The sequence below is a fragment of the Oncorhynchus kisutch genome, linkage group LG10 (assembly GCF_002021735.2).
Source record: "Oncorhynchus kisutch isolate 150728-3 linkage group LG10, Okis_V2, whole genome shotgun sequence".
Classification (NCBI taxonomy): domain Eukaryota; kingdom Metazoa; phylum Chordata; class Actinopteri; order Salmoniformes; family Salmonidae; genus Oncorhynchus; species Oncorhynchus kisutch.
The window spans coordinates 65,347,746-65,370,687 of NC_034183.2; the positions used below are offsets into that span (position 1 = coordinate 65,347,746).

Sequence of the window (22,942 nt, forward strand, 5' to 3'; positions counted from 1 at the left end):
ACACAAACACACACACTATGGTAGACACACACACACTATGGTACACACTAAAAAACACATGCACTCAAAAGGAAAACAACAAATATTTGACATATGCATTGGAGAATTACATAGTTCAAACAAAAAGCCCACACATATTTAAATCATACATATCTAATTTCTATACACTGAGATTATACACACACAATCAGATACAGATGAAGTTGGAAGTTTACATACACCTTAGCCAAATACATTTAAACTCAGTCTTTCTACAATTCCTGACATTTAATCCTAGTAGAAATTCCCTGTTTTAGGTCAGTTAGGATCACCACTTTATTTTAAGAATGTGAAATGTCAGAATAATAATAATAATAGTATTTCAGCTTTTATTTCTTTCATCACATCCCCAGTGGGTCAGAAGTTTACATACACTCAATTAGTATTTGGTAGCATTGCCTTTAAATGGTTTAACTTGGGCCAAACGTTTTGGGTAGCCTTCCACAAGCTTTCCACAATAGGTTGGTTGAATTTTGTCCCATTCCTCCTGACAGAGCTGGTGTAACTGAGTCAGGTTTGTAAACCTCCTTGCTCGCACACGCTTTTTCAGCTCTGCCCACAAATGTTCTATAGGATTGAGATCAGGGCTTTGTGATGGCCACTCCAATACCTTGACTTTGTTGTCCTTAAGCCATTTTGCCACAACTTTGGAAGTATGCTTGTGGTCATTGTTCATTTGGAAGACACATTTGCGACCAAGCTTTAACTTCCTGACTGATGTCTTGAGATGTTGCTTCAATATATCCACATAATTTTCCTATCTCATGATGCCATCTATTTTGTGAAGTGCACCAGTCCCTCCTGCAGCAAAGCACCCCCACAACATGATGCTACCACCCCCGTGCTTCAAGGTTGGGATGATGTTCTTCGGCTTGCAAACCTCCCCCTTTTTCCTCCAAACACAACAACGGTCATTATGGCCAAACAGTTCTATTTTTGTTTCATCAGACCAGAGGACATTTCTCCAAAACCTTTGTCCCCATGTGCAGTTGCAAACCGTAGTCTGGCTTTTTTTATGGCTGTTTTGGAGCAGTGGCTTCTTCCTTGCTGAGCGGCCTTTCAGGTTATGTCGATATAGAACTCGTTTTACTATGGATATAGATACTTTTGTACCTGTATCTTCACAAGGTCCTTTGCTGTTGTTCTGGGATTGATTTGCACTTTTCGCAGCAAGGTACGTTCATCTCTAGGAGACAGAACACGTCTCCTTCCTGAGTGGTATGACGGCTGGGTGGTCCCATGGTGTTTATACTTAGGTACTAAGGACGAACCAGACTTGCAGAGGTCTTGGCTGTTTTATTTGGATTTTCCCATGATGTCAAGTAAAGAGGCACTGAGTTTGAAGTTAGGCCTTGAAATACATCCACAAGTACACCTCCAATTGACTCAAATAATTAGCCTATCAGAAGCTTCTAAAGCCATGAGATCATTTTCTGGAATTTTCCAAGCTGTTTAAAGGCACAGTCAACTTAGTGTATGTAAACTTCTGACCCACTGGAATTGTGATACAGTGAATTATAAGATAAATAATCTGTCTGTAAACAATTGTTGGAAAAATGACTTGTGTCATGCACAAAGTAGATGTCCTAAATGACTTAACAAAACTATAGTTTGTTAACAAGAAATTTGTGGAGTGGTTGAAAAACAAGTTTTAATGACTCCAACCTAAGTGTATGTAAACTTCCGACTTCAATTGTACTCTCTCTGAGACATTTCAAACTTCACTTGTCACTCAAAATAACGACCAGCATCTCAATGGGGATTATGTGAAAAAACAATGTATTTTTTATTCCATAAATGTCTCAGTATGGCACATGAACAGAGGTTGAATGGTCTGGCACGGAACCTTTAAGCAGAACAAATGACCCCTCCTCCACACACACGTGACATGTTTCCAGTGTTAATACACACACTCATGGTTAGAACAGAGTCATAAGAAACAATCACGAGAACAACCATAGTCAATATTGCAGAAGAAAAGAAGAAGCGAACCAAAAGAGCAGATGGAGTCTATGTTTAATTAAACAGAGGGAAGGAAATATCTCAAGTGTTGGCTTGTTGTAGTGTTCATTTCCCTTTTTTCCTGAGAGAGGGTTAGGGTTGAAGTAATGCGTGTGTGTGTGTGTGTGTGTGGGTGTGTGTGTGTGTGTGTGTGTGTGTGCGTGAGACTCAGAGCAAGGCAGGGACAGGCAGGGACTGATGCTTTATCTACATTTCTGAGGGACGGGGTGAGAAAAGGGAGACAAGGAGAAAGGGGGTAAGTCAGCCATGCTCCTTCACTTCCTGTGGGTGAGGATTGGAGTCATCGGCCCCTCCAGCACTGGTTGACATATAAGCACCGCAGCGTTCCTCCTCATGTCCCTCTCTCTTCTTCACACACACACACACACACTGCACACACATCCTCTTATACCCAAGCACACCACACACACTCAAAAACACACAACTGTGCACAAGCACATGCATGCACACATATAGACAGGCACACACACTCGTACACACACAGATATACACAAATACAGTGTATATACACACAGATACAGTGTAGCATACCCAGGCCAGTACCCAGACAGGATAAGGAGTGACAGGAAGTCTCAGTTTCCTCTGACAGTCAACCTCATCGCTCATTCCTCCTGCTTCTCTGTCTCTCTGTCTCTCTGTCTCTCTGTCTCTCTGTCTCTCTGTCTCTCTGTCTCTCTGTCTCTCTGTCTCTCTGTCTCTCTGTCTGTGAGAGGGAGTTGTCTGCCTGAGGGGGAAAGGGTTGTTCTGTGGTGAGTGAGGTATACACTGTGGGTGACCATGTTGGATATATGAGGTAAAGCACAGGAAGTTGCTGAGGGGAGGACGACTCATAATAATGGCTGGAACGGAGCAAATGGAATGTCATCAAACACCTGGAAACCACGTGTTTGATGTATTTGATACCAATTCCCTGATTCCGCTCCAGCCATTACCATGAGCCAGTCCTCCCCATTTAAGATGCCACCAACCTCCTGTGAGGTAAATGTATGGTAAACACGAGGTAAACGTGTTAAGTAACACCAGGGTTTGAGCGCATTAGAAGCCACACTCTGCCAGCTGGTGGCTGATGGTGTGGAGCGGGGTAAAAATAAAGTATCAAAGGGGGGGGTGTCAGAGACGGAGGTTGAAGGAGACCCGCCTGAATAAATACATCAGCACCAATGAGGACAGCAGCACACCTCCAAAACTGACAGGGGGAGACAACAAGTTGTTTTTTAAATGTTAAAGTTAAAAGACAAAATCAATATCTCCAGTTAAGGGGGCCTTATAAATTCATGTTGAAAGACCCCAAACACCAAATGACCTCAGGTTGCATCACTGATGATGTGTCCATGAGCATCAATAGATGTATTCATTCAATATACGCATTGATTCTTGAAGAATCTAACTTCTAAATGCCTCATGGGCTTAGTTCAACTCCAAACTATTAGCTTGTTTTACTCCAATGTTTGTAAACAAAGTAAATGTAAACAAACACTGTATAGCCTTAAAACATAGTTAGAGCTAGAGTGTTGATATCATGGATGGTCAGTACTTGCATCCATAGCTCTGTCTATGAATTTGAGAGTGGTTACATTGCCTATGAATTTGAGAGTGGTTACATTGCCTATGAATTTGAGAGTGGTTAAATTGGCTATGAATTTGAGAGTGGTTACATTGCCCAATCCCTCAGCCTTTTACCGAAACAATGGTGGGGAGGTGCTTTGTTAGAACTGAGGGTTGCCCCATTAAACTTGATTTCATATTGATGAATGTTTACTGCTACTCTGCTTCTCCCTTTCAAGTTGGTTCATTGTATTGATTCTGGAGGTAATATAATAGAACAATTCTGTGCCATTTAGCAAACGCTTTTAAGCGACTTAGTCAGGTCAGCCCTCAGAGCCCTGACTCCTCCTCCAGCTCTACTCTGCTGCCTGGCTGACTAGGGAGGTTCTGACCACCAGTGTTGGCATCTGGATTGAACTTGACCCTGCATCACACTGGGTTGCTGGCGCTGCTCTATCCCCACACAAGGAAACGACTATCAACACATGATCCCCTGGCTGCGTATTCCTCTCACACCGTGGTTATTCTACACTGGCCCTCCATACGGTGCAGCGGAGCAGACCGCCATTTGCACTTCAAAGCTCTGTAATGTGCGCTATGGCCGCCGCCCAGCTTCAAACAGACATCCAACACAGTAGAGTGTGATTATGATGGCGAGCCAAGGCGCACATAAACTGTAAATCTGTGTGCTGTGTTGCTGTGGAGGAGAGGAGAGCAGAGTAGCAGAGGGGGGTGAATGTGTGTTGCTGTTGGGAGACTTGACTGGGAGCTTGTCCTCTGAGAGGAGAGGAGCACAGCTGCTGGCTCAGCACATCCTTTAATAGTCGCCGATGGTTCAGGACATTCCGATATGAATCCAACAACTCCACAACACATCCCAGAACAACAGGGAAGGTTCCCGAGCAATGCAGGGGACGTCAGAGTGTTCTACAACATCTGTCATAAACGGTTCCAATGATCAAGTCTGGAACACTTTGGATTAGAGGAGTCAATTTCTCTAATCTAGAACTTCCAAAAACAAGGATCTTAATGTTCTAGAACCTTCAGAAGGAAGTGTTCCATAATGTTCCTTCTCAGAACAGGATGTTCAAAGACATGAAGAACAGTGTCCCAGCTGAATACCACAGCTACGGTGCGCTCAGGAAGACCTAGCCTGATGACCAGATCCATTATGCTGGACTCCACAATTAGAGGCTTTTCAGCATGTCCCATTAGAGTGTTGGAGTAACAGTGATGGCTGCTCCCTGTTAAAGGAGAATTTAGCTTTTTTGCAACCAAATCTCTATTTTTGATGTAAATGGCATGTTATAGAAGTTTGCGGAAACGGATAAGCTCTCAAAATAGTGATGCAGGTCTTTAGATGTTATATACTGAGAGCTTTGCCGTTCCTAAAATAACATATATGGGTGTTTTTGGAGAATTTGTTAATACTTTTTCAGAGCCCCCTTACGGGGATGAGGAAGTAAATCACTGGTTGGGGTAAGTTTTCCAAAGACAAGTGAAATCTAAATAATAGTAGATTTCAAATAAAACTTCCCCTCTTATGAACCTCTCCACCTGAGGTTGCCTGACCTCTAGCCCAGCACAGTCATCGACAGAAGATGAAGTCATCCACGATGAGACACCGCTAATCTCCCCGGCGTCACGGCACGCTAACACTCTCATGTCATCCGCCCAAGTCAACCAAAACGGACATCTTGTGACAGAGGGCATGGTTGCCAAGGAAACAATGAAATAAGCCATATGTTAATGTCTCTCTGTTCTCAAATTAAGGACACCTTCACAGAACACAAAGCCCCAGCCTCTGAACCGCAGCCCTGCTGGGAGCTGGCGAGAGGTTTGTGTTAAGCCCACCGCACAAAGACACACATCATTAAGAAAGCCCCTTTCAATCAATCATTCACAATCAATCAGTCAGTCAATGTCAGTCAGTCAATCCGCAAATGTGTGTGCGCTCATGCCTAGATGTGCTTGTGCGTGTGTATGTGTGCACACGTACGTATGTGCGCTCCTACGTATGTGTGTAGGCAACAGGCAGGCCTGTTTGATAAGTGGCTGCAGGCTCTTGTACAAATCACACGGATGGCGCAGACTGACGTCCATGAGCATCTGATCTCAACCTCCACAAAACCTCACAGGGAGAATATGGACAGGAAACTCTCTGAGCCAGCACCACACGCACAAGCAGAATAACCAAGAGAGCATCTAAACACCATCCTCGTAGAAGTAGACGTGCTTAAAACCCATCTAAACACCATCCTCGTAGAAGTAGACGTGCTTAAAACCCATCTAAACACCCGCCTCGTAGAAGTAGACGTGCTTAAAACCCATCTAAACACCCGCCTCGTAGAAGTAGACGTGCTTAAAACCCATCTAAACACCCGCCTCGTAGAAGTAGACGTGCTTAAAACCCATCTAAACACCCGCCTCGTAGAAGTAGACGTGCTTAAAACCCATCTAAAGGCCGACTGACGTCATAGTAATAAAATCACCCACTGACTACTAGTCTGACAATGACGTAAAGTTAAACTAGGAGACTAGAGACTACAGACACACAGATCTGCATCTGAACGTACCGCCGTCTCAGTCGCCATCATCCTCATCATCATGATGTGTGACAATAGAAGCCGCAAGGTTTCTCTGGGTCTGTATTCATAGGCCATCTGATGGCCGTTAAAAAATATGATAGCAATAATAATGCTTATAAATTACAGTGGTTTGACACTTCTGGCCTTGACAACTGGGAGGAGCATTTGCATTTGGCGCTGGAGCGTATGCATCATTAACACTATGAGTATCAATAATGTAGCAGCTCCACTGTCGTTTCACAACTAGTTTTAAATGGTTCAACTCTACGCGGGAAGATAACAACAACTTACTAATTCTATGGCTTACATCTGTTCAACACCCACATATGGGACCAGCTCCAATGGTGGACCTGGCTGGTTCCCTAAAGGTGTTGTCTCACCTAAACAAGGCTATGCTCACCTCAAGCACAAATAAGGCCCCTGAAACATGACTATCTAAAAACACAAAGATCCCCCACCCAACTCTTTAGCTCTTTGTGTCGCACTGCTTTGCTTTATCGTGGCCAGGTCGCAGTTGTAAATGAGAACTTGTTCTCAACTGGCCTACCTGGTTAAATAAAGGTGACATAAAAAAGCTGCTCTGATCAGAACACAGCAGGTTCTACCAATTAAGATAATTAAGATCACATCCTAAATATATCAAAAGCCTGATTAATATTGTCTCATTAGACCAGGACCTGAGCTAGAACAGCCAAACATGTCAAGATAACCGAGGCCATCGGCCCCTGTCCAATTAGGAAACACTATAGCCTTGATTGGCTGGTTTAACAGTGAGGATAACTAGGGTGGTGTGACACGCGACTTGACCACAAGCTCGTAACCTCAGATTGACTACGAGTTGAGAGAGGCAGAGGCCAGTGGAATGCTAAAGAGACTGGCCGTGATAGAGCAGACCTTTGATCTCTTGGGCTTATCCCAATAGGCAGAGGGGAGAGGGGGGGGGGAACCCTGCTTAACTAGAAATCCCGTTTTTACTTAAAGTGTCAGTGAGAGGATCACAAACCAGCCTGGAGCAGAGGGAAACAGACAGAGAACTGCTTTAAACTGGGGATTTAAAATGGAGGTCTGACTGGCACCCTCCCTCCCTCCCTCTCACCCTCTCTCTGCATCCTCCTTACACAACCCACACATTACATACACTCACCTAGCAGGCGCATGCACACACACAATGATATAGCTGCAATCTAAATAATGGAAACAATATCAAGTTGCCATAGTAATCAAAAATACTACTGTAGGTACCGTAACTGAACGCACACACATGACTTATTCCCTGAATGGTTGAGCGAACGGGTCTCTTCCTGCACAGTAAACACAGCGTTTCCATTAGTGTTAAGTGTGTGTTCAGTGCTGTGTGACTCAGTCACTGCAGTGATGTTCCTGGGACTGTGGGGCACTGGCAAAACTTGTTCTGCCACTAAGCCTTTCTAGCTTGGCTCTTCTCTGTGATAAGAGCTTCATAAGGATTCATAATGCTTTCTGAGGTGACAAAACAGGCAGGGAGTCACATCCAGAGTACTGGGAGACTAGAACCACTGAACACACACACACACACACACACACACACACATATGTAAATAACTAGTGAGGGGATTAAAAATCCCTGGTGGGAAAATAAATATGTTAATAACTGGTGCATGGGATATGAGTGTTAATCACAAGTGCAAGGTACATGAATACGTTCAGCACTGGTGTAGGAATATGCAACTGACATGTAGAAGTGATATAGACGATGTAAATCACTGCATTAGTAAATCAAAAGTGTGTGTAGATGATATAGATACAGGATGTAAGTCACTGGAATAAGCCAATGGAATATGTTCATTATTTCCATGAGCAACATGAATGTGTAAATCACTTGCGTAAGCGCTGTGAAAAAATAGAAATATCTATTGTGAGGACCATGGATATGTTAATAGCCTTCTATACTGTCTGTTCCCTCCTATTTGCATCAGAAACCCAAATCAAGATGCTATGATGAGGACTGTCGCAGCTGCAACAGTTGCCAGGGAAACCTGGTGGCAGGAACCTGTAGGGACATTGTGTTAGGATATGGGCACACTGTGAAAGGTGATGTGCTACTGTTGGAAGAACACTGGCCGGCTTGTAGAGGGATATGTTGTCTTCAAGGAACATGATTGACAGGGGGCATCGGGCACCATATGAGGGGCAAGCTGTGACGCTGTTTGGCGCATTATTCTGAGGGTAGGTAGTCATGGAAACAGGGTGTTGACTTAGCGAAATCACACTCGGAGCACTGATAGCTATGACATTCTGAAAATCACAGAGTGAGAGAGAGCGTGAGCAAGCTTGTAAATCAAAGCAGGATCTATCCTGTCCTCCTTGTGCAGGAAAAGACCCTCGCCGGCCATTTCACATTCTGTGTGTCTCATCTCAAGCACAGCTGTATTAGCCAAAGGGATACACACAAACAGTGATATTTCAATTAAATGGAGATTTTTTTTTTTTTTAAATACTAATGCCACCAAGTTTCACAGAGTTCAACCGCCATTTTGTGTGCCAGGTATTTTAATTTTTCAATGTGACTTCTGCTGACAGAACATCTTTCAGAATTGTAACCAGTGTAATTAGCGAATTATAACAACAATAACAATATTACAATTGAGATAACACTTGATTTAAAAAAAGATAAAGGAAATAATCAAACTAGATAAAAAAAACAAAATGAAAAAACACTTATAATAGCTTTTTTTAAAGAGATCTATACTTTTCTATATTTTTCATTTATTTGTCCTTTTCCTTAAAAAAACAAAATCACCCATCACCACATGATTCATCTAGGCTTTCTGTCTCCTTCATTGAATAGGTTTCTCTTACCTTTCAAACGCTTCAAAATGCTGTCCTCCTTTAGTTCCCTGCTGCCATGAATTCCATTCACACATGAGAACACTGAGTTCTGATATAATCCTCTGCAAACGAGCAGTCTTCGTCAAAGGTTCATGTCCTGTCTTTTATACAACAGAATAAAACGAGGGGTCCTGATCGGCTGAGACTGGTGTTGTTGTACAAAACAGAGGAGTTTCTGAGGAGGCATGGGCTGTGAGGATGCCATGTGGGAGCAGCCATTTTGAGGACCATGTATTTCCTGTTTCTGCAGGTTGATGTTTGGTGGAACACAGTCCATCCCCTGTTGTTGGAGTCAATATGGTGGTTGAAGGGATCATCATCGTTCCATGTGTAATCAAATCATTCCCCACTGAATCAATTATAAACATAACTTTCATAAGGATGTACTAGACTGCTCTGCCACCTATACACTGACTGTACAAAACATTAGGAACACCTGCTCTTTCCATGACAGACTGACCAGGTGTAGACTATGATCCCTTATTGATATCACCTGTTAAATCCACTTCAATCAGTGTAGATGAAGGGGAGGAGTCAGTTTAAAGACAGATTTTTAAGTCTCAAGACAATTGAGACATGGATTGTGTATGTGCACCATTCAGAGGGTGAATTTGAACGGGGTATGGTAGTAGGTGCCAGGCGCACAGGTTGGAGTGTGCCAATAGCTGCAACACTGCCGGGTTTTTCAAGCTCAACAGTTTCCCGTGTGTATCAAGAATGGTCCACCACCCAAAGGACATCCACCCAACCTGACAACTGTGGGATGCAATGTAGTCAACATGGGCCAGCATCCCTGTGGAACGCTTTTAACACCTTGTAGTCCATTCCCCGACCAATTGAGGCTGTTCTGAGGGCAAAATGGGGTTCAACTCAATATTAGGAAGGTGATCCTAATGTTTTGTACACTCAGTGTATGATAATAATAACAATAATAATAGTAATAATGATGATAATTATAATAATAATTTCTCAATATCATGATATATTGCATACAGATATACTGAATGCATGAAGTTGAAACCGATCACATTGCAATTTTAGATATTACCACTTGAATCAGAGCATGCTAAACCTATATCTGCTTTTAAGAGCTATCTACAGTATACGGTTGATAAGCATTTACTGAATTGCTTTAATTATCATCATTATCATCATTACAATATCCATATTGTTTGTATCAAAGGGTGAAGTTTTGTAATCATATTTCATATGTTCTCATTAAATGGAGAGTAAAGATCCCCCTTCTCCAATGACCCTGTTTATGTAAATGTGGCATGAGAGGGAACGTTTTGTGATGCTACAAAAATTGAAGCCAAAATAAATTCAATCAAACACTGTGCCAGTTTCCAATTTTAGCTCTTGCTCATCCACAGCCTCCACTACAATATGTCCCTTTCCAGCACAGAATGTCGGCCATCTTGTTTCTAGCCAAACAAAGTTTTCATAGTGATGACCGCTATGACAGCAGTTCATATATTCTTCAGAAGCTGTGGCTATTTAGTCAGAAACTTGGTAAAGATTCTTCATAATTTATTTATTCGAATGAAAATATATTTATATATAATATGTACTTTCACAGTTTATTTGTATCTTTCGTAGTCCTTTTTGCTATTACATTATTTTTTAAAGATGATTCACTCCATATACCTTCCTCTCCTTTAAAGAGAGTAGCCAGTCAGGTGTTAAAGAGGGGAGAAAGTGAGATTGAGCCCACTAAGTAAAACACAACCGTTGTTGATGTGGATTCCTCTTCCTACACATTGCTTGTTGTCCGACACTAAACTGTGTTCTGCTCAATGGTTTACTTTCTGTCCTGTTCCACAGAGTGCGTCTGGGCGGCCCTGTACTGCTCTGACACAGTCCCAAACACTTATCCGCCTACTTCAACATAGTGACTCAGATCTTATCTCTATATATACATGGTGACTTGGATAGTATCTGATAATATACAAGGTCATCTGTATTTAGTTATAACCGTGGTGATTCTTATTGTGTCTGGGTATTGAACCTGGTCACCTGATTCAGTCTGGGAATGCTGCGGATGGATATATAGATTGCGAGGGCTTTTACTTTGGCACAGACATGTGCAAGTTTGGCACATAGTTGTCAATCTCATAATGCACTGTGTATGTGTTAGCTGATAGAATGTTCCTGTCCTTGTGTCGGGCTGTGTGTGTCTGTGTGTGTCTTGGAGTGTCTCAGAAGATGTTAATGCTTGGACGGGTGTTGAGCAGACACAGTAGAGGTGTGAGAACAATCTCTCCTCTCTCTCTCTATGCAATAACCATACAAAGCAGTGTCTATGTAATATTTCATATTCTGCCTGCCTACACTTTCTATCGAAATATGGCCATGGGGATAGTACAATCAGACTCCTCTCTCTCCCTCCATCACCCTGTTTTTCTGTCTCTTCATCGCTCTCTCTTTTTCCATCTGTCTCTCTCTTTCTCTCAGATCTGAGTCTCTTGCACATTCTCCTTGGAGCCACTCTTGAAGAGCAGAGGCTCGATCTGAGGGTTCTGGCCTTTCCCCATGAGCCCCTTCAAAGAGCTGTGGATGCCCAGCTGGGGCAGGGGCACAGGGGAGGGCAGCGAGCCACCCGTGGGGGTGCCACCACTGGTGGAGGTGGGTCCCTGTGCGCAGGAGTTGGGGGTGCTCTGGTTCTGGGAACAGGGGGAGAGGGAGGGGTTGTTGTTGTTGTTGAGGCCCATGCCCAGGCCCATCATGTTGTTGTTGAAGTGATGGGCCTTGTAGTAGTGGTTGAGGTGCTCCTGTCTGGCCAGGTTGGGTAGGTTGACCATCTCTGGGTGATGCATCCTCAGGCTCTGCCCTCCTCCTCCCCCTCCGCCTCCATCCCGAGAGACGGTGCCGCCCCCTGAGATGCCGCTCCCGCGTCCACCAGCACCTGTGCCAATCTCGTCCTCTACGTTGATGATCTCGATGGCGCGGGCGGGGCCGTGGTGCTTGTGCAGCTGGTGCTGCTTCCTCAGCTTGTAGAAGACCACCAGCATCACGGCTGCCATGAAGGTAATGGCCACGAAGCAGCCAATGATGATCTTGGTGGTCTTCATCACGTCATCAAGGCCAGAATAGCCCGTCTCGGCAGTGATGGGCACAGTAAAGGTGGGCCGGGTGGCCCGGGATGAGGACAAGGACCAGGCTGACAGGGAGGAGGCGGTAGTAGGGAGCCCCCCCCTCCACTGGTGGCCAGACGGGGTAATGACGTATGACTCGTTGTGGCTGTTCATGACGCCCGCGTAGACCGTCGGGCCCTCGTTGGGCTCCACCGTCTCCACGGTGACAGTAGTGAAGTAGCTGACGCCAACGTCGGCGGCAGTGACATTAAGCACGGCGGTTGCCGTGGTGTTGCCAGCCGAGTTGGTCACCATGCAGGTGTACTGACCCGTGTCCCTCAGCGTGACGTTGGTAAAGTTGAGCGTACCATCGTGCAGCACGGAGATCCGGACCCGGTAGGAGCCGTGGGTCATCAGGGTGCCGTTGGGCGTGAGCCAGTTGACCGAGGTCATGGTGGTGCCCGTGCGACACTTCAGCTCTGCAGCCATGCCCTCGGTAACGTTGAGGTCGGTGGGCGGCTCCACGATGACGGGAGCGTAGCAGGTGAAGTGGCTCTGGTCCAGCTCCCCGATGTACCTGCCCTTCAGGCCGGGGGGAGCGTGGCAGCGGGCGCAGCACGTAGTGTTACTGGGCACCGTCTCCTTCAGCCACCAGCTGAGCCACAGCACGTCACAGTTGCACACCCAGGGGTTGTGGTTGAGGTGCACCCGCTCCAGCTGGTGCAGCGGGGTGAAGAGGTCATGGGGCAGCGAGTGCAGGGAGTTGTGTGAAAGGTTGAGCTCCTCCAGGTTCTTCAGGTCGTCGAAGGCGTTGCGCTCGATGACCTTCACTTGCGAGTGCATGAGCCACAGCTTACGGAGCGACACCAGGCCCTGGAAGGAGCCAGGCCGGATGATCTCCAGACGGTTCCCAGACAGCTCCAGCTCCTCCAGACGCACCAGGGCCGTCAGGTTGGGGATGTCCTTCAGACCACACATGCCCAGGTTCAGGTAGCGCAGGTTGACCAGGCCCACGAAGGCGGCGTCTGAGATGTAGTCCAGCTTCTTGAGCTCTCCCAGGTCCAGCCGGCGCAGCGAGGGCACGCGGTGGAAGGCATAGCCCGGCAGCGTCTCGATGGGGTTGTTCCGTAACCACAGCTCCCGCAGCTTGCTGAGGTACTCGAAGGCCTGTGAGGGGACCAGGGTGAGGCGGTTGTCGAACAGCTCCAGTGTATTGAGGTTGGGCAGGCCATTGAATGCTCCCACCTCAATCTGACTGATTTTGTTCTTAGACAGCTGCAGGATCTCAAGGTGCCTCAAGTGCTTGAAGGTGTCTGACTTGATAACCTGGTGGGGAGAGAGGGAGAGGGAGAATGTTAATATCTCACAACATGAAGAGTGACTAGAGTGACTGTGTAAACAGGGTGCAGCTCCAGTGGCTGTGACAGCTGGGTAGAGTGTGAAAGCAATAGCAAAGGTGTGAATGCAGGGACACTATTGGAACATTACCCTAATGTTTTACAAACATGAACATCAACTCAAATCTTACAGTGAGAGAAAACAAAAACAAAAATCACTGATATGAGCCAAATTAAAATTTACAACAGTACGAAAAAATTATGAACACAGAAGCTGAAATTATTAGTTGTGGTGTATCCGTTTTGGTAAATGAACAGACAACAGACATGGTTATTTTTCTCAAGGTGCACTTGGACTGGGTGGGCCCCTGGACACCCCACACCAGCATCTTGGCTGTCCAAACGGAGCTCATTTGGCCAGGCATCAGACACACAGCTAGTGAGCAGGACTAAAATCCCTTTAAATCCATTTTAATTGTTTTATTATTTTATTTAACCTTTATTTAAGTCATCTATGGCTGTGTGAGATGTGTGGGCAATGCTCTCAGTGAGGGAGGCAGTGAGAAGCTCCTGGAGCCAGGCCACTGCATCCTCCTTATGTGGAGCAGGAGGGGGGAGGGTGATAGGGAGGGTGGGGGTGTTTAAGAGGGGAGTGGGAGCTGTCAAAGCTTTACTCTCAGGGTACTTGGGGGAGAGAAGAGAAAAAATAAACCAGAGAATCTAGGATGCCTCCAGGTGTTACAATATTTTTAGATTTTTAATCATTTCAAGTGGGGCTTCGGGATACAACAAATCCAATCAGAATCCGTTGGCTAAGAGGGAAGTGGAATGAATAGTGTTATTATTTCTTCATTTCATATTTTAACAAGCTGCATCTCTGTAACTCGTAAGACCAAACCATGAGAGTTGATGTTCCCTTTTCCTTCTGTAGCCATCATATACAGTTCAATCATCTGCCTTTCTGAGTGGGATAGAATGGCTGTCCACTTCCTCTCTCTGCAGTCACTTTACTGATTTGCCACAAACTTTGCCAAAACTAATGAGCATTAGCCTAAAACACTCTGTATCCAAATTCACAAATGGACTTAGCGTATTCAGCAACCTGTGTCTGTGAAGTTGTCTAGACATTTCTAGAGTGCACTACATTAGCGTATTCAGCAACCTCGTGTCTGTGAAGTTGTCTAGACATTTCTAGAGTGCACTACATTAGCGTATTCAGCATCCTCGTGTCTGTGAAGTTGTCTAGACATTTCTAGAGTGCACTACATTAGCGTATTCAGCAACCTCATGTCTGTGAAGTTGTCTAGACATTTCTAGAGTGCATTACATTAGCGTATTCAGCAACCTCGTGTCTGTGAAGTTGTCTAGACATTTCTGTGCAGCACATTTCTGAGCGCAAAGTTCATAAATACATAAAGTGAAAACAGCGGGAATATGTCTTCTATTACACGGCTGACATGCTGAGGACGTTCACATTGGGAAGCTGGGGTTAAATGGAGTGTCCCAGTGCAGCTGTAAAACCACAACAACTACCTTGGGGTTCTGACATACAATCTGCTAACACATGTGTTCCTGTTTCTTTGCTGTTTGCTGTGTTAATGTTTGATTTCCATATTAACATGACCTCCATTTGAATTGCAAAATGGTCGGGGAACACTTGTAGAACATAGGCATTATTCCATGGTAATTATAAGTGAATGACAGGTAATTACATTGAAACAAGTAAATAAAAACAGGCATTTACATAATGCTTACCAACATACAGTACACGCACACGCACACACTCATGCATGGGCATGCACGCACACAAACACACAGACACACACACACACAGTCAAACAAAAGAAATTAACATAGTGGATAATGCTCAGTACAGTCCATATTTACCTCTATTGAATTCTCCTGCAGGTTGAGGTATCGTGTGTTGACTGATATGCTCTCAGGCACCCCATCCAGACTCTGTCTTGTACAGATGACTCGACTGGCCTGATTGGAGCAGCTGCAGTGGGTGGGGCAGGGGGAGGCGGCCTCTACAAATTCTGGCCCATAGAGGAGGAGCCGCAGTAGCAGCTGGACCAATAGGAGGAGGAGGGGAGAGGGGCAGGGAAGGCAGGTCACCGTGGTGATGCGCATGGCAACTGGGACATGACCCTGCCCTTTCTCCGAAGATGTTGATCCCAAGATGATGGATTCCTCAACCAGGTTGACTTTGCTTAGTTTCTCCAGTGGCAATTTGTTCCTTTTAATGTTTCATTTTTAAAGGTGTTTTATCTTCCGTCTATCTCTGTTTTTTCCAGGGGGGTTTAACAGAAATATGTGCATAAACAGATGTTACTCCTTTTTTTCTGTCGTCTAGGGATTTGAGTGGGGCCTTTGAGAAGAATCCACGAGTTACTGTGAGAGAGAGAGAGAACACAGACATTAGAAATAGTACAGTATATTATGCTCCTCCAATTGGTTAGAAACATTTACACTGAGCAGAACTGATGGAAAAGTCAATATTCTTCCAGGTATAAGTTATTCTGAAAGGACTGTGGATCCTGTGCATAACTTGAGAAGCCTTAAAAGGTGCGTGTCATTGCTCATTAGTGAAGGTCAAGTTTTACAGCAAATCACTATAGTGAACAGCAGTGTCATCATACAATAGACATCTTTACAATATTGCAACTCTGGATCATGCATTTCAGGTTACTGTCCACCCTTGGAATGAAAAGTAATATTGTAATCCTAACACTCATGACTATGTTATTCATGAATTGGTTCTACAGTATATGCACTCACGCGTTCAAGACAACAGTTCTCAGGACGACAGTACAATACCAATAATATTGTTTAAAGAGATTCTCTGATACTTTTGAATACTTTTTAGCCAGTAGTTCTGAAAGTAAAGCTCACGATCTAAACGAGGTCCCTGAAAATTGCGTACTACATCACATACTGTTTGAGCAGATATGTGCACCATGTCACTCTCTCTGCCTCTCTCTGCCTCTCTCTGCCTCTCTCTGCCTCTCTCTGCCTCTCTCTGCCTCTCTCTGCCTCTCTCTGCCTCTCTCTGCCTCTCTCTGCCTCTTGCTAGCTGTCACTCAAATGGCGAGGGGCTGAAACTCATTGGCTAGAACTAAAATTGCTAGGGGGCTGGCCCACAAGGGGGAAAATGTAGGAAATGGCGCAGCACAGCTTTCAAACGAGGGATTTCGTAGCTAATTGAGGTAAGACAGTAATTCTGCTCATATAATATGCATATATGAACTACACATTGACACATTAAGCCCAAAGCGGCAGATAAAAAAAAATACTTAGTATTCGCCAAAGTTCCGGAGCATGTCTTTAAATCCCAGTGTCCAAACACTGAGTTGTGACTTCAACCCAAATCCTCTCTCTATTAGCATTGCACGGGTATTGGGTTGATAGTACTAATTCTATTTCCATACTGGCTCTGCATTACATGCTCTAGGGGCCACAGAATGGTGGTGAAGGGTGCAGTCTTCCTTAACACTGATAGATGGTTAACTCTACCCAGGCTCCTGGAGCCAGCGAAGGAGAATTGCTCTCCCTCTGCAGGTCACTTAGACCTGAATAACCTTAAATAAGGGCATAGAGTCCACTATTATTAATGATGATGGCTGTAATGATGGGACTCTGACACGCAAATACATTTCACACGCTTGGCATTCACACTTGGCTCAGGGAAAAAAACAAGAGGAGAGATTGAGAGAGAGAAAGGCAGAGAGAGGGATTATTAATCTGATAGATGACTGTACAACTGAAGGGAGAGAAGGGAATTATCAACACTACAGTAATAGATGAAAACTGAACAGTTGCAGAGAGGCAATGGGAGAGCGAAGGAGGGGGGGAAGTGAAAGAGCGAAAGAGAGAGAAGAGAGAGAGAGGGAGAGAGAGAATCAACAAGAGGTTGGGCAAAGTGGGAGAGAGAGAGAGTGAAACAGAGAGAGAGATTAGAGAGAGGGGTAGAGAAAGAACAAGATATTGGGGAGAGAGGGAGAGAAGGCAAGAGAGAGCGAGAGAGAAAGAGAGAGAGCAAGAGATTGGGGATAGAGGGAGATAGAGAGGGAGATAAAGATAGATGGATGGAGTAGAGGGAGTGAGGGGGATGCTAGAGGAACAGAAGCAGAGGAGAGAGAGGGGGGGTAGAGAAAGAACAAGATATTGGGGATAGAGGGAGATAAAGATAGATGGATGGAGTAGAGGGAGTGAGGGGGATGCTAGAGGGACAGAAGCAGAGGAGAGAGAGGGGGCGGGGGTAGAGAAAGAACAAGATATTGGGGATAGAGGGAGATAAAGATAGATGGATGGAGTATAGGGAGTGAGAGGGATGCTAGAGGGACAGAAGCAGAGGAGAGAGAGGGGGGCGGGGGTAGAGAAAGAACAAGATATTGGGGATAGAGGGAGATAAAGATAGATGGATGGAGTAGAGGGAGTGAGAGGGATGCTAGAGGGACAGAAGCAGAAGAGAGAGAAATAGTTGGGGGAATGAAAAAGAGAATGGTCGTAGAGAGAGAAAAAGATGGAGTAATAAAGATTAGAGAGGAGAGAGGTAGGGGAAAGACTCAATAGAGAGATGAATATAAAGTAGACAGATGGAGGGAGGGGAACGACACAGAGATGCATATACAACAGAGCAATGGAGAGATGGAGGGGAAAGACAATACAGAAGAATGAATTTAAAAAAGATGGAATGGGTGCACAGAAGAGATTTCTCTCACTGAAAGGTAGATGAGTAGGGAAAGAGAGAAGGAGAAAGAGAGAGGGAGCAAAAGAGGGGTGAGATTGATCAATAATTTGTACGCAGAGTGCAATGACACTAAAACACAAACAAGGACACTGTGATAAATCATATCTCCAGCACCATCTCTGTGTGATAGAAGTGAACAGGACACAGGTCTGGTCCTGACCTGCTGCTGCTGGGACCATCACAGCTCTAGAACCAGATACTGTGTACTGGAACCGTCAGTCACAGCTCTAGACCAGAACCAGTAGGGTACTGGGACAGTCACAGTTCTAGACCAGAACCAGTAGGATACTGGGACAGTCACAGCTCTAGAACCAGATACTGTATACTGGAACCGTCAGTCACAGCTCTAGACCAGAACCAGTAGGATACTGGGACAGCCACAGCTCTAGAACCAGATACTGTGTACTGGAACCGTCAGTCACAGCTCTAGACCAGAACCAGAAGGATACTGGGACAGTCACAGCTCTAGACCAGAACCAGTATGATACTGGGACAGTCACAGCTCTAGACCAGAACCAGTAAGATACTGGGACAGTCACAGCTCTGGACCAGAACCAGTAGGATACTGGGACAGTAACAGCTCTAGACCAGAACCAGTAGGGTACTGGGACAGTCACAGCTCTAGACCAGAACCAGTAGGGTACTGGGACAGTCACAGCTCTAGACCAGAACCAGTAGGGTACTGGGACAGTCACAGCTCTAGACCAGAACCAGTAGGGTACTGGGACAGTAACAGCTCTAGACCAGAACCAGTAGGGTACTGGGACAGTCACAGCTCTAGACCAGAACCAGTAGGGTACTGGGACATTCACAGTTCTAGACCAGAACCAGTAGGGTACTGGGACAGTCACAGTTCTAGACCAGAACCAGTAGGGTACTGGGACATTCACAGTTCTAGACCAGAACCAGTAGGGTACTGGGACAGTAACAGTTCTAGACCAGAACCAGTAGGGTACTGGGACATTCACAGCTCTAGACCAGAACCAGTAGGGTACTGGGACATTCACAGCTCTAGACCAGAACCAGTAGTCACTATGGACATAACACTGGACCCTTATATGGCAAGCTTCTCACAATGTTAAATACAGATAAAACGACACTCCTTGTCATGACAAAAACATTTTTGGCAAGACAAGGAATGGCAAGGCGTGGGATGTTAGCGCAAACAGACTGATATACCCAGGCTACCTCAGATTTCGCACCTCCCTGCATTTACGTGAAACTTTGAGGCAAATCTCTATACCTCCACATCATATGCTGTGACATCATCATATACATCATCCCCATGACAGTTTCATTTAAATATTGTCTTTCACTGCCAATCTCACAGGGGGAAAGAATCATTTAAATCTGCATTTAATGTTCTGAAAAACGAATCCCCGGTGTTTCTCTTCTCTATCGTGGCTATTATGTGCATCCCAGCATATGTAACATAACAACAGACTGCAGGCATTACCCTTGAAATCACAGCCACCTCTATGTTTCATTTTAGCCACCATTAGGACGGATGTGTAAGTACGGCAGTTATTTTGGGGAGACGACAGCTGATCCAAATCAAAGGGAGCCGAGGGAGATGGGATGAGATGTGAGGCTGAGAGAGAGATGTGAGGCTGAGATAGTTTGGTTGGTTAGTGAGTGGAGTCCATCGAGGAACTGGAAGTAGTTGGAGTTGGCGTCTGCTTCACTGTTGTCGAATCGCTGTCACCATCAACATTTTAGTGGCCTCTGCCTGTCTCCATCTCTCTCTAGGTCACTCTCTTTCTGCTCTCTCTCTCTCTCCTCCAATCCTATTTTTCTCTCCTCTCTCCCCATGTGTTGCTGCTGTGTCCAGTGGCTGTGGAAATACTGCATTGACCTCTCAGTTTGATGAACGATTAACCTCCTACACTGACACATATTAACCCCTTGATCTCGGTTCTCAGTCTGCCTCGCAGGAGATAACTGTCGCTTCAACCCCCCCCCCCCCCCCCCCCCCCCCCCCGTTTTCTCACTTTCTCTCAATTCAAATCTTAGCCAAGAGAGTAACCATGGTTACCTATTCACCACACTCTGCCCCTTTCTCCCTCTTCAGCTGTATCCCACCCTTTACACATGCCCCTCCCTTCTGCCACTCATTAAAAAGCAGCATTTTTTGAAGGTATACACAGGCACACCCATAATCACATATTCAGAAAGATACTAACAGACAGACAGACAGACAGACAGACAGACAGACAGACAGACATCCCCAGTGGTGCTCTGCCATCCTAACAGTTTGGAACTGGGAGCCAGCCATCAATAATGAGTGTGCAGACACCACGATGTCAGCTCAGTAGACAGAGCCCAGGCACCCAGTAGACAGACAGAGCTCCTATCTATTCTACTATCTGTAAGTAGAGAGGAGACCCCTGACCTATCTGATCAGACTGACACCTAGGGCTCCGTTCAGTCTGGAAGCGTTACAGATTGCGCCATAGAAATGTTAAGGCCATTTTGATTGAGCCGACACATGCAGCGTTTACCATGAATGCAGTCTCCGTTAACGCGGGAACATTGCCTTTACATTTCAATCACGCTGTAACGCTGTCCATGATACAGATTGAGTCCCTGGCCGGGGTTAGAACATAACACCCAAGATGGTGACAGATCACAGGCCTTCTTCTTCTTGACCTCGTTGGCTGTTTTTTACTCTCCCCAGCCCACAATCTCTCTCTGTTTATCCCTTCTAGTGGAAAAGCAGCTCATGCAGGATAATACTCAGAAGCCAACCCCAAAATAAAACCATGCCACCGAAGAAAAACTAAATCCCTTGATACAGTATTTATTTGAAACAACTATGGAGAGAACATTTCAAATGCGGTAACTTTAAGCTACTGGTTTGTTGGCAGATATTAGCAGCAGTCTTCATGTTTTGTTCTTACAGTAGTTCTCAGCCATAGAGGTGCTTGGTTCACGTTATTCTACATATTAAACTTCTGTGTAATCCAATAGAACAACTACACACAATCCAGCCTAAAATGTTGGGCTGATGTACTCATCCTACTTCATTTTACTCTCACATTCGACAACTCACTGGGTAGTCTACCAGACCCCAAGCATACTCTATACAGAGGCACTTGTAAATGTTTAAAGCATTTGAATAACAGCCAAGTGAAATTTACTCTGGGACCAAAGACCAGGAGCTTTTACATAAATGAAAAGGAGAATACTGCATCATTACACAGTCCCTGATTTAATGGAAAACAAAAACATGGTTTTATTCTGCAGGAGGAACACAGTCATGCACAGACTTAGTGGAGGGAAACCAACAGAAAACACACACACACACCTATTATTTTCTACTGAGCCAGTTACTCTATGATCACATTCCTATCTATTATTATTTCTTATTGTTGTTGCATTGTCCAGAAGGAACCTGCAAGTCAGCATTTAGTTAGACGGTCTACATGTGTATCCTGTACATACTGTCTGACTAATACAACTTCAAACTTGAAAAAACACACACATTCACACAGACACACACATACAAACACACACCTACAAACACACACACAGTCTGTGTGACTGAACACCTTTTCAATAGGCAAAACAAAGCTACACCTGCATGCCACTGCCTTGCTAGGAAGCCTATAGGAAGCCTCCTCCTCCTTCACCCCTACCGTGACACGCCTCCACCTGCAGCCCAACCCTACCACTCCTCCACCCCTACTACCTGCACCCCCAACCCTACCACTGCTCCACCCCTCCTTCACCCCTACCCTGACACGCCTCCACCTGCACCCCAACCCTACCACTTCTCCACCCCTCCTTCACCCCTACCCTGATATACCTCCACCTGCAACCCAACCCTACCACTCCTCCACCCCTCCTTCACCCCTACCCTGACACGCCTCTACCTGCACCCCAACCCTACCACTCCTCCACCCCTCCTTCACCCCTACCCTGACACACCTCCACCTGCATCTCAACCCTACCACTCCTCTACCCCTCCTTCACCCCTACCCTGACACGCCTCCACCTGCATCCCAAACCTACCACTCCTCCTTCACCCCTACCCTGATATATCTCCACCTGCAACCCAACCCTACCACTCCTCCACCCCTCCTTCACCCCTACCCTGACACGCCTCTACCTGCACCCCAACCCTACCACTCCTCCACCCCTCCTTCACCCCTACCCTGACACGCCTCCACCTGCATCCCAAACCTACCACTCCTCCTTCACCCCTACCCTGATACGCCTCCACCTCCACCTGCACCCCAACCCTACCACTTCTCCACCCCTCCTTCACCCCTACCCTGATTACGCCTCCACCTGCATCCCAAACCTACCACTCCTCCTTCACCCCTATCCTGATACGCCTCCACCTCCACCTGCACCCCAACCCTACCACTTCTCCACCCCTCCTTCACCCCTACCCTGATACGCCTCCACCTGCATCCCAAACCTACCACTCCTCCTTCCCCCCTACCCTGATATACCTCCACCTGCACCCCAACCTTACCACTCCTCCACCCCTCCTTCACCCTACCCTGACACGCCTCCACCTGTATCCCATCCACTCCTCCTTCACCCCTACCCTGATACACCTCCACCTGCACCCCAACCCTACCACTCATCCACCCCTCCTTCACCCCTACCCTGATACACCTCCACCTGCATCCCAACCCTACCACTCCTCCACCCCTCCTTCACCCCTACCCTGACACGCCTCCACCTGCATCCCATCCACTCCTC

The 22,942-nt window shown here is 45.8% G+C and overlaps 1 protein-coding gene across 2 annotated transcripts in view; it reads right to left on the reverse strand.

Annotated features, from left to right (window-relative positions):
- Positions 1-1,901: 1,901 nt before the first annotated feature.
- LOC116375919 (leucine-rich repeat-containing protein 4B-like) overlaps positions 1,902-22,942 on the reverse strand; it is a 36,432-nt gene continuing 15,391 nt past the window's right edge. For both annotated transcript variants that reach the window (XM_031834762.1, XM_031834763.1), the window contains exons 3-4: positions 15,361-15,867; positions 1,902-13,462 (exon numbers count right to left, since the gene is read on the reverse strand). In XM_031834762.1, the coding sequence (XP_031690622.1) occupies positions 11,513-13,462; positions 15,361-15,606 (2,196 nt within the window). In that variant the 5' untranslated portion in view covers positions 15,607-15,867 and the 3' untranslated portion in view covers positions 1,902-11,512. The remainder of the gene's footprint in view (positions 13,463-15,360; positions 15,868-22,942) is intronic.